We start from the raw sequence: 12,816 nt of genomic DNA, 5'->3' as shown, positions 1-12,816 counted from the left end.
GGTTATCCCTCTCTGCAAAAAAATATTTTTTTTATTCCAAGTGATCTCTTGCTGAGTGCTGCTTCTTGCTACATTTGCAGTCAAGTCACATTTGAGGTTTTCTTGGTCAACTAAAGCTAATGAAGTAGTTTTCAGATAAATATCATTCTGTGCATGAGAAACTCCATCTGGTCTCCATTTGTCTACATGCAGAACAACAGCAGCCTTGTCCACTTCTACATTTCTACTCCTGATACCATGCAGTTTTTCACTTAGATTAATTCACCATTGTAGTCCCACTGCTTCACGTTCACTTCTTGGCACCATTCAAGCAGTAATGCAGTAACAATCTGTCACCAACATGTTCCCCAGAGTGTGAATGGTTCTCCAAAACCAGAGAGACAGGCATGATGTCAGAACATCAAAAGCACAACCTTCCCTCCCTGGGGGCTGCGCTGGTACATGGCACTCTGTCTTGGGCAAATTGTTTGCTAATTGGGGCATTGCAGAAGCACAAAGGTCTGTATGTGTTTGCTGTCTTTCCTGCTCTTGGTGAAGGGCACTGGCTTTTCCCTGCTCCCAGGAGCCTTCACTGCTGTGGAGACTGAGATGTATCAGCAGCAAATTTTGGGAGAAGCTCATATCCGGGCTCCTCTTCAGGAAACTGATAGGGTTCTCCAGCCCAGATACATTCTGTACTACAACTTTTCATAAAGATAATAAATTGAAAATGGACAAAATCCCTGAATTTCTACCCCACCATTTACAGTCAAATGCAATAAAACATACAAGACATTTTAAAATGGGTTATGCATGTTTTCTATATGTACATTTGACATTTTTCCCTACCCAAATCAATCAAAAAAAGATGTTTCTCATAAAAAGGAAGACATCTTCCATTTAGAGATAAGGGAAAGTTCTTATGGAAGCATAAAGATCCACTTTAAACTGTTACTTTCTTAATGTATTATTTTTCAACATTGCCTGGTGAAAGCAACATCTCATCCAAGCCTTAAGATGCATTCTTGAACTACATCCATGGAACAAGAAACAGACAACATAAAGCTGAGTAGTTCCAGATTCTGAAAAGCCAGAGAAAACTGTAAGTGCAAGATGAACGAATGTATGGAGTGAGTTTACAGTAACTGCTCAAAACCCATTCCTGAGATGTGTTTTTATTAAACAAACATACATTCAACCACCAAAGAAAATCTCCAGACCAAATCAATTCCAATGATTTGCAGAAGAATCTTTGAACTCAAGTATGTAATGTGGAAAAGGGTATGATTCAAAGACAATTTTGAATCTGATCCTTAGGCTGAAGTTTTCATTAAGGATATTTTACTGTGGTCATAAGACAGTTAAAGAAAAAGGCAGAAAAATGAATGAGTCACTTGGCTGAAGAAGAACAGCAGCATTGAGGTCTGAGTGCTATGTGTTAGCTCATGTCTAGCAGTATAAAATAAGTTGGAAAACAAAAGCCTGTTTGCCATTTGTTTTACAATATAACATGTTTTCCCTCTGAAATCCAAAAAAAATATATTGTACAAACCTATGGCTTTTTAACTTTCTCAGGTTTGTGAAATATCGCTCTCTGATCCCACAGGAGGAACAGATGGGTTGTCCTTGTACAAAATATGGTATCCACCTGCACTTCATTAGAGAGCTGCATTTTTGTACATGCCACACCACAAGATCACCATGATGACATAGCAGCTTCAGAGAACAGCGTGACTAGGGCTTTTTTCCCCCCCCTCTTGTAACACAGAGGATCTGGCAGACTTTTACCTCCTGACACTGTTTAGAGCATATATTGGTGGATACAGCCTCTTACTGAATCTGCTCTGGGAATTAAGGAAAGCAGCTTGAAGGCAGTAAGGTAAGTGCTGCTGCATGCTTTAACCGTAATGTTCAGCTGTTTAAATGTAGCTGCGATGGGAACATGAAAACATGACAGGATAAGTTTGCCAATTTGTAAATTGAGCACAAATCAACAGTTTCACTGTCGATTCACTTTCTCAGTTTCCTTAAAACAGCCTCACATATTTTGTACATCAGTGTTGCAGTTTTTTGCAGTCTGTTTTGTTCTGCATCGAAATAAGATTTGACATAGGGTACAAAGAAGTGTGCAAGAGTACTCACTGTTTACTTTTTCATTCATAATATTAGTGAGAGCTTTTTTTTTAGTAAACCACATTTGCTAACTCAATTTGCTTCATTCTAGAAAAAGACAACGTATCCTGATATTTAAATAATTAATCACATAAACAAGGAGAAGGTAACAGTAGGTATTTTTAAATATCTTATTAATGTTGAAGCACATTTTAAATATACTTGTGAAACTTTTAAAAAATATAGTCTTTTGCAAACTGTGTGAGAAGTTAAGCTACAGAATTAAAGTTGATTGACTGTTAATTTTATATTTATTTTGTCTCACAATAACTTAATGATTATGGAAATACAGACAAGGTCAAACATAGTTTGAATAGCATTTCTACCCTAATGTAGCAGGCATTTCCCAAAATCATGGATTTACCATTTAGTATGTTTTGGCAAGTTGCCTGAGCAACTTCACAAATATTTTCACAGGTATTTTGCAACACAACTGCTTATAACAGGCACAGGCAATTAATTAAAGAATGTTTATGTTGTAATATGCACATCTAAAAATGTTTTCTGAATTCATATTTTGGATTCATGAAGTTCAGTGCAACAAACAAGCATGATCTATTAACCTTTTACACTTCTGATAGTGAGACATTCAGATACCTGAATGAGAAATGCATTAATAAAACAAGTTAATATATTTCCTCTTTACTTTGCAATTTTATGTCACACACATGCCCATATACCCTTGAACTACAGAATCGCCACATAAACTCTAAAGAATTTTTGATGAATTTATTTAAAACACTTGCTATCTAACATTTTAGTTATTTCCAGGGTTCTGCAGAGCAGTAAAACTGTGTACTCTGTTTAAAGGACTGTAAGCCTATGGCACCAATAATGAAACTTAGCATTACAGATATGATTTGAAACTAGAAGAAAAATAGAATTTGAATTTAAAATGTCTATATTATTTTAAAACTTTAAAATTAAGGAGGTGTGTAAAAAAATGTCACTATAAGGCCAAAGAATATAAGTCCAAGGAGTTCATTACACTCTTTTTATACTTTGAATACAGAAGTACTTGATTTCCTTTCTTTAATGTTTAGTACCTAAATAGGACCGGGTTTTGAGATTAATTGTGTTACTGCAGTCTTTGCTTTCAGATGAGCTGTTCTTATTTATACCAGCAGGGGACTAAAGGTCGAGCTCACGTTCAGGTTGTATGTTCTCATGCAGTAACGAAAGACAGGCAAAGAAAATTACACTGACAACTAATATGTCAATGCTTATCCTAGGGTTTGTAATCAGGTAAATGTGATGGGACACATTTTTTCAGGGGACAGCAGCTTCATATCTAGCAGTAGGACTTTATGGGTTATTGAGTAGAGGTAACATAAGAATATTTTTTTAAAATTCTTTGTGCTGTACTGCATAAGATCAATAGGCCCTGCCTAGGGATGATTTCAATGAGATTGTTATCTCACTAGAATATAATATGGCTTTTTAGAAGTTAATAGAAACAAAGATATATAGATTTAGGGAAAATTTTTTAGGTATGGCCCTGCACTTTATGTCCTCTGTGTAACAATTTCAATAGCTAGAGAAACTTACTCTGCTGGAAGATTGCCCAGATCTGAGATCAATGTCTTGTGGTCTGTTTACAGGCTTCACATACTTTCTGAAATTCCTTGAGGAAAAAAAAAAAAAGGTTTTAAGGATTTTCTTAATCCTCTCATCTCTGAACAGTAGTTGAGTACTTGAAGCCTTGTCTTTTACTGGTGAAAATCAAAGCTCACTGACTCTGTTGATTCTAGACCTACTTTTCCAGCAGAACATCTATCTAGCCAGTTAGAGGAATAAACAAGATACTAGTCTTCACAGATTGATTGACATCTTGTGGAGTACCTGGTGAGAAAGCTATGGCCTTAAAGACTTAAGTCACCCCACACATACTGAATCACAAACATCTCCAAGGACACCAAATGTCCTTTTGCTGTATGAGTGAACATACATACATACAGTTTTCCAGTGTGAACTGGAAAACTAACTATGTAAAGCAAGTGTTTTATTGTTCAATTAATTTAGAATGGGCATAAAATGTAACCAACACCTTTGTTGTATAGAGAATTTGCAAGAATATTTTCACTATCTGAAATTCAGTCATTTCAGATCCACTGCACACGTATCAATACTGGCTGTTTGGCATGTTAAAAGATAATATGCTGTATATTCCTATTAGTTTATTGTTTAGGTGACTATGAAACTTAGTGGACCATGCTTTAAAGAACATAATCCATGAGAAAAAGGTTTCTCAAACCACACACACCTTAACACACAATGCATGAGAGCATTACCCTCAGTTTTAAGTTCCCTGTCTCTTTCAAATTAAATCAAATAGCCACATGTTTAGAAATGAGACAATTCAGCACATTAGGAATGCTTGGTAGAATTTAAATGGTGGAACTGTCTCTGAACAAGGCCTTTAGCAAAACTGAAAACTTCTGCGGCAAGTTTAAAAACCTTGTACTTCATCATCTTTCTTGTGACTTAATCAATGGATGCAGAAAGATATAAAGGAAGATTATACAAGACAGGGGCAGTAATATAGCATTAACAATGTAATACTCGCAACCCAATATTTTTTCTTTATTAAAAACTTTAAATAGGAATCACAATTAGTTTTTAAATATAATCTTTATGTGGTAAAATTTCAAATATTGCTGAGAGAGATAAAAAATTAAAGTTGTATCCTGTTTATTCCCTTTCACCATACAGGAACAAGACACATTAGAAAGATGACTCTAAACTCTCTAGCTGTTTTTCTGCTGTTGATTAGTGGCATTTTTTGCCAATATGACTACGGTCCTGGAGATGATTATGGTTATGATCCTTTCGGGCCATCCGCAGCAGTCTGTGCCCCAGAATGTAATTGTCCTTTAAGCTACCCTACTGCCATGTATTGTGACAATCTTAAGCTGAAAACCATTCCAATTGTACCAAGTGGAATAAAATACCTTTATCTCCGAAACAATATGATTGAGGGAATTGAAGAGAACACATTTGACAATGTAACAGACCTACAGTGGCTCATCCTGGATCACAACCATTTGGAAAATTCAAAAATAAAGGGAAGAGTCTTCTCTAAACTAAAGAACCTGAAGAAACTTCACATTAACTACAACAATTTGACTGAAGCTGTTGGACCACTTCCCAAAACTCTAGATGACCTGCAATTAAGTCACAACAAGATCACAAAAGTCAATCCAGGTGCATTTGAGGGGCTGATGAATCTGACTGTCATTCACCTCCAGAACAACCAGCTGAAAGCAGATTCTATTTCTGGGGCTTTTAAAGGCCTGAATTCACTTTTGTATCTTGACTTAAGCTTCAATCAACTTGCAAAGCTACCAACAGGACTGCCTCACTCCCTGCTCATGCTGTATTTTGATAATAACCAGATTTCCAATATTCCTGATGAGTACTTCCAAGGTTTTAAAGCCCTGCAATATTTGCGTTTATCCCACAATAAATTAACAGATTCTGGGATACCAGGTAATGTCTTCAACATCACATCACTAGTTGAGTTGGATCTCTCCTTCAATCAGCTGAAGAGCATTCCAATTGTCAGTGAGAACCTGGAAAACTTCTACCTCCAAGTCAACAAAATTAACAGTAAGTTAAATTTGCACATATTCATTAATGTTTACCACAGACTAGATACTGATGGTCAGTGTAAGTATCTGAAATAACACATTAACCAGTCTGAAATAATAGTACTGGTTAGACTGGTAGCACACTGACATTTCCCTAACAGTTGTCCACATTCATGTAAAAAGACAGATATTTACTGAATAGTCACTCAATATGTCCTTAAAATGAGACATTTATACTTTCTTACTAATGTGGATTTTTTCCTCAAATTCTTGTCTTTTGTAAATTGCACTATCTACATAGAAGCCAATGAAGATGTCTTATACAATTCAGGGAAAAAATGCAAAATTTGATCAGTGCAAAAAGATGTTCAGCATTCTTAAATTGACAAAAAGAGAGAGATGTCAGATGAGGCTATGACTATGGTAACCTTTCAGGAGCTGGTAATCAAAATGCTGGAGGGAGGAGAAAGCGAGAAAACAAGTTATAAGATAGCAGGCATAAGATGCAGTGAAAAAGATGCATCAAAGTAACTGCATTTGATTCTTTCCTCCCTTGTCTCATGCAGCATCCCTCCCAACCTCTCTTGAAACCCAAAGAGCTGCCCCTGTTCTTACTTTTCATTCTCGTTTCGCATATCACATGATCAGGTGGCAAGTTTGTCTCCATTCACTTATAATTTGGAAAATATTCCTTCTGAAGTCAAGAAATGCCACACCTTGCATGAGACCACGAAGGTTTCTGCAGAGACAGGGCTTGCACAAGGCTGTCCCATTTCTGAGTTGACAAGGAGGTGCTGCAGAGCTGGAGAGGTCTCACCACCATGCCAGAAGTTCCCCAGCTGCACCTCTGTGAGTGGTAGTCCCCGATGGAGAGGGAGATATTCCAAATATGACTGTGTTTCTTCAGGAGGATTTATATCATCTTGCTTGTTGATATAAAGTAAACCACAAAATCCTCCCTTCTGTTTGCCTGCTTGTATCCATCAAGGATTAAGAGTATCAGTGTTAGCTACTCCAGACTCAGCTAACTCCACGGAGATGTAGCCTTTAAAACCAAATATTTTTAATGCAGATCTTACCAGACTGAGGGCAAGGTATTTTGAAATGTTTTGTATTTACCATGCTTCATTTTTCTTAGTGGCTTTTTTTTTTTTTCTAGTGCATCTTGGTTTCTTGTTTTGATGAGGGAAAACAATGAGTTAATACTTCCCACCTAAGGCACTACATACAGCAACCTGTGGAACTCTACCAGATATTCTGCCATTCCTAAAATAGCTAAAAGTTATGATTTTTAATTTCTCATGAGATAAAAGCACTTTCCCCAGCTTAGAATGATCTGAACCTTCTGCAAAAGGACAAGTTACCAAGCTTGGCTGCTATTCACTTTTCCAAGGACATCAGAGTCAGGGACTATGACAACAACTTTAGCTTTTCATGGAATGCTGTATTTTCAGGGGGATGGTGTGGGGAGTGCTATACTATCATTGTTACCCTATGGACTGATGCAACAGAATTATGATTTGCTGGATTTTTTTCTTTACCATAAAATCTAGCAGACTTCAACAATCAATTTTCTTAGATATCTAATTTCACAGGCATAATATATAGTTCCCTAAGATGCTGATTGACAATGTGGGATAAAAATTAATTGGAAAGAATCATTAATATAGGGCAACAAAGCCCTTTGATTTCACCATTCATCACACGTCACCTACAACTGTCAGTGCTTAGTCTTTTGGGAAACTGAGTTGATTGATCTGTGATTATTCAAGCCTCAAACCAATGACCAGTTCCTTTTTTTAATAAATTGTTATGATTTACCAGTGATTTGTGAAAGGGTGACTGTAAACTAGGCCAGCTTCTGTTTTATGTGATGGCCTATGGTACCCATATCCAGTGAGAGACTGCTGCCTAAGGAGTAATGATAATTTGTCCTCAAATACACAAAAGATTTAATCTTTCAGTTCATGCTTACTTAGTTTGAAGTTTTCATTATACTGAGAGCTAACACAAAGATATTTATCCACAGTTCTTAACTTGCTATGTTTCCCTTTTCTCATGTACCTTAAAGCCTGCAATTAACGTTTATATTTGTCTAAGAAAGAATAATCTGGTTCCAGCTTTGTTGATGTTACTGGAAAGAATATTTCTCTAAATTACTGTCCATGAGTTTCACCATGGACTTGTTACAATCATTGTGCATTGTCATTCATAAAAAATAATTTGTTTGCGAAATACCATTATTTGAATGACTCTGAGTTTTTTGATCAAGAACTGACTAATAAACACATAAAAATATGTAGCAGAATTTGCTATACCTTGGTTTGTGCTGTTTCCCTCTGTGTTGCAAGAAACAGTGGGTGAAGCAGATAGCAAACTGTTAAGAAATCAAATTCAGAGTAACTTCTCTGATTTCTAACTAATAAATTGATTATCCATATCCACTATATTGATTGTAGGTGTCAAATCTACAGTTTTATCTACTGTAGATGGTGCTTATTGGATCTCCAAGTTAGGATAGGACCCTGGAAGATTTAGAAAAGTTTTTGCTTTCTCCATAGCTCAAACCTAAACTGTAGTTTCTAAGTTGAAATGTGTTTAAGATGCCATTATTATTATATACACACACATATGCATGTACACAAACACACAAATACACACACACTCACACACACAGACACAGAGACTTCTGTTACAGATTCCTCAAGTCAAAAAGAAACTGCAGGATGAAAAAAAACCAAAAAACCAAGAACCAAAGAGGTTCAGTGAAACAAGAAGAAGGTCCTAAGATGGCCTTCTCCATATTTCATCCATATTTCAAGGGATTAAGGAGGAAATTGTTGCTTCCACACAAAACCCCAGGAAGTAATGGGGTTGCTCCACATAAATGGAGTACGAAAGGGGAAAATGAAAATGTTCCAAAGGACAGTTAAGAGACTATCAAATTGTGGAGGTGTTTTATGGTCTTTTATCTGGCTCACTCCAACAATTCCCAAAGGAGTTTTTTATCTAAAGACCTATCTAAAAATGTGTCACTTTGATTAGTGGAAAACAGACCAACAAAAATTACTATGTAACTTCAGATCCTGTTAGGGTTGCCCACTGTACTGTTAGATGAAAATCCAATTTTCATCCAATACTTCTTATTCTCTCAGTGTCTGGCTTATGCAAGAATTTTGTGTTGGGAAAATATTCCAGCTATACTAGCTCTGAACCTGAATTTTATAAATTCAGGAAGACATTTTTCCACCTGCAACATTAATAAGTGTAACAAAAGAGGAAGTAAACTACTGAGATATTTGATGGCACAGTATTCCTAAAGGACTGCCATTCCCCATACATCTCATATGGGTAACAGCTCAGCAAGTGCACTCAAAAAACCACTGGTCTTATTTTGTGCTAGTAGAGACTGCAACTAAAGTGAAACATTTTTTAATATGCTTTAACAACAGAAAATTATATGAAGAGTATAAAAATTCTATACCCACATTTAAAATATGTGGACCGCATATTGGAACAAAATCCCACTGAGGTCCACAACTGACTTAATTTGACTTCTGTGAGGCCAAGATCTCCATCCACTTCCCAAGTGGTTTTAGCCTCATAAACAGTCAGCACAGATCAGAATTTTGTTATCACAGTTCAATTTTGTGGTTTACATGTATGAAGTGTATGTCCTTCGAGTAGTTAATTGTCTATCCAGCTTGTATAAGCCTATTTTCTTTTGCAACTAAATATTACTATTTATGCCAAAGACTAACAATTTGAAAAAAAATCCCTAAAATTTAAATTTATAAAGTTTTTAATGCTTGTCATCAGCAAAAATATACCTACTATGTAATTTCTGAATCACAAGAAGATGGAAAAAACTGATATTAGAATTCATGTCTATTTTAAAATTTACAAATTAAATCAAAGTTATCTGAAGAAAGCTGGAACTAAATAGTCAATGACACAGCCTATAGCCCAGGAAAATGAATTAAAATCTCAGGTATTTATTTTTTCATTCAGCAAAATTACACACAGACATAATCCTATAAAAATCTCTCCAATGATATGATCTTATTGAACCAGAATTATTAGTTTGCTTCTGCTGGTACATTCTGAACCAGAAGAGTATCAGAGTTGGTCTAAAGTCTTCAAATTGTACTGTATTACAACATAGACTGCCCAAAGGACACCATTCATCTTTCACCCTTCCAAAAGAAGGCTGCACACTACACAAAATATAGGAAATTGCTTTGATTTGCTTTAATCAAATTGGTGATCAAGATCTGAGTTTTAAATTACATTTCCTTAATCCCAACTCAAAACAACTTACTTTGTGTAAGGTACATGAGTCTTTACCCACTCTTAACATCATATTTCTGTCCAAAAAATTACCTATGCTCTTACGGTCTAAAGAGCTGCCTGTACATTTATACTTAGTTACAAAAGCCATGTTTCATTACTGATAGAAAAGTATGGTAATGCACGTCCTGGATGAATCCAATTAGAAGGATGTTAATCCAAAAGTTAATGAGAAGGTATGAAAGGTACTTTCGCCACTTCCTTCAGTACTACAATTTGATCATACTTTGTTAGATGAGACCTAGGAAAGGTAAATCAAATGACATTTGATTTTGATAATACTAACTTGATATCTCAGGAATTACGAGATGCATGGGTTCATTGAAGGAGTCCCTTTAACCCTTTAAAGTATTTTCTGTGTGAATTCATATGATGCCAGTGTTCTGAAGAAGAACAAGTCACTCAGACTGTTTCTTTAGTAGTTATAGAGATTTTCAATAGACAAATCCTCTGTCTGACTCAAAGGAAACAGTGAACGAAGACCCTCTTTGCAAAATTACACAATGTGGTATTCACGGGACATCAGATTTATTCACATACATTCTCTCCTGAGGATGGATCTTCTCTGCATGAAAGAGGTCTACAATATGGGTGGGTGTGTGCAATTCATACTGAGCAGAGAGCTTCAGTGATTCATGCAATTTCTAGCTTACAATTAATACTGATCATAGCACACATGACAAATTTCTGTTCAAGATCTATCTGGTGTTACATGAACCAAATAATACTGCAACTGAATAGAGACCATACATAACATGATATATAAATTAAAATAAATAGAAATATTTTATAAGTAATTTTTGCATTCATACTCACCTAAGTCTGATGTGGAAAGGTTCAACTGCACAATTTAAATGCCTTTTCCAACCCTAGACCTAAATTTCATTCTGAAACAGGTAAATCAAAATGGCACAAATAAAATATATACAAAATACACAGACACCCATTGGACTGCCTGTTCTTTAGGGTAAAGGTGTATCATGGTTTCAATTTCTCCAGAAACTTTTACTTCCTTCAATGTCTTCTAAAATACTTTTACTCTTCCATTGTAATGTACACAAACTGACTGATTCCTCCCTCTGCATCTCTAGTTTTTTAAAGAGTGATTTTTCCTTTTATCTAAATGCCTGATTAGACCTCTATATAAAATCTGAAGTCTAAAAGTCAAACTTGTACTGGAAGAAAATGGCATTTGAAAAACTCAGTCTTGAAATTCTGAACCTCTCACAACTAACAGAAAGAACCTCACCCAACACAAGTCCCTCAAGTTCCAATAAATTTACAGGGATTTACATCAGTGTAAATGCAAAATATTGAAAATATTTTATAATTGTATAATGAATTAAGGTCACAATTTTCAACTGAAATAACAAAAAGGCAGAAAAATAATGATTTTGTCCTACTTGTCCTAATTATTCATGTTTACCTCTTTTTTCTGTTCTCTTTGCTTCAGAGTTCCCACTGAGCAGCTTCTGTAAGGTGGTTGGACCAACGACCTATTCCAAGATCACACACCTGCGCCTGGATGGAAACAACCTCACTCGGGCTGACCTGCCGCAGGAGATGTACAACTGCCTTCGGGTGGCCGCTGAGATTTCACTGGAGTGAGATACCTGTGATCATCCAGCTCCCTTCCAGGGGCAGTAACTGCAGGAATAACACACCATGGTAGTGCTTTAAAATTAGATATGCCTTAAAGCAAGTGTCAATCTGCATATTATCCATTCTGTTTGTTAATATTTAGCAAGGACTTGGCAAACTTAAGGGAACGTGTGCATATTTTTACAAACGGTTCTATTTAGAAAGCACAAGAATTACCAAATCTGATGCAAAATATGTCTTTATCTGGATAAATGAGTTGATTAAAATGATTCAACTTCATAAAATTCTATATTCATGCATGCAATACAAGCCAGTATGTTCCAGACTCACAGGGATTCATTGTGAGTTAAAGCGAGCAGTAAGGGCTGGCCTGTGTCCATACAAGATTCCTGTCCAACTTTCCTAATCATCATGCCTTTTATATATTGTTACCCATTGCAAAGGCAAAAATGATTTAACAATATATGAACAATTTAAAATTTGTGAAAATATGTGTTCAGAGCCTATGGCATTGTTATATTAATGGAATAAATGAAAGATAACAAGGAAAAAATATTCAGGTTAAATAATTGTTTACTCTTCTTTTTGTCATACTTTCATTTAACTGTCATGGTAAGATTTTTATTCATTGCTGGTATAATTGTTATTTCAAAATAAATCATATATACAAATATTTTTATTCAATTACTTGCATGCTATTTTTAACCACACTGTAGAAAATAAAACATATCAAATAGTCTCCTTTTGTCCATATCATTGACAACTATGTTTCTTTCTTTTATAAAATGAAAAAAAAACAGGTTAGGACAAGACAATCTAAGCTATTCTATCATTATTAAAATTTATTGTAAGGTTAAATAAACTGTTTTGTCTATTTTGATGTTTCAATATGTTTGTACACATAATTTAACATGCACCACTGCACTTGTGTTGGCCAATAAATCGATGCCTTATGAAGTTTGCAGTATGGGAATCATAGCACTATGAAAACGTGCAAACTAGTGTTTCAGTATTGTCAAAAGAACAGTGAAATCTCTCAGAAACCACAGGTGGTGAGTAAAATGCAGCTACACATGGTAAAGACATGGTAGTATGTTCCACCCAGGCCTAATAGTCCAAATAT

General features: G+C 35.5%; 1 protein-coding gene across 1 annotated transcript; it reads left to right on the top strand.

Moving 5' to 3' along the window:
* The first annotated feature begins 1,661 nt into the window (after positions 1-1,661).
* On the top strand, positions 1,662-12,567 carry LUM (lumican). The gene is made up of 3 exons (XM_041409792.1): positions 1,662-1,858; positions 4,864-5,760; positions 11,545-12,567. Exons 2-3 carry the CDS (start codon positions 4,884-4,886, stop codon positions 11,697-11,699), a joined length of 1,032 nt encoding a protein of 343 aa, XP_041265726.1. The 5' UTR covers positions 1,662-1,858; positions 4,864-4,883; the 3' UTR covers positions 11,700-12,567.
* The last annotated feature ends 249 nt before the right edge of the window (positions 12,568-12,816 follow it).

This window comes from Onychostruthus taczanowskii, unplaced genomic scaffold (genome assembly GCF_017590055.1).
Source record: "Onychostruthus taczanowskii isolate IOZ18803 unplaced genomic scaffold, ASM1759005v1 scaffold31, whole genome shotgun sequence".
NCBI lineage: Eukaryota > Metazoa > Chordata > Aves > Passeriformes > Passeridae > Onychostruthus > Onychostruthus taczanowskii.
The sequence above is the reverse complement of the archived record's forward strand: the minus strand, read 5'-3'. Positions and strand labels throughout refer to the sequence as shown.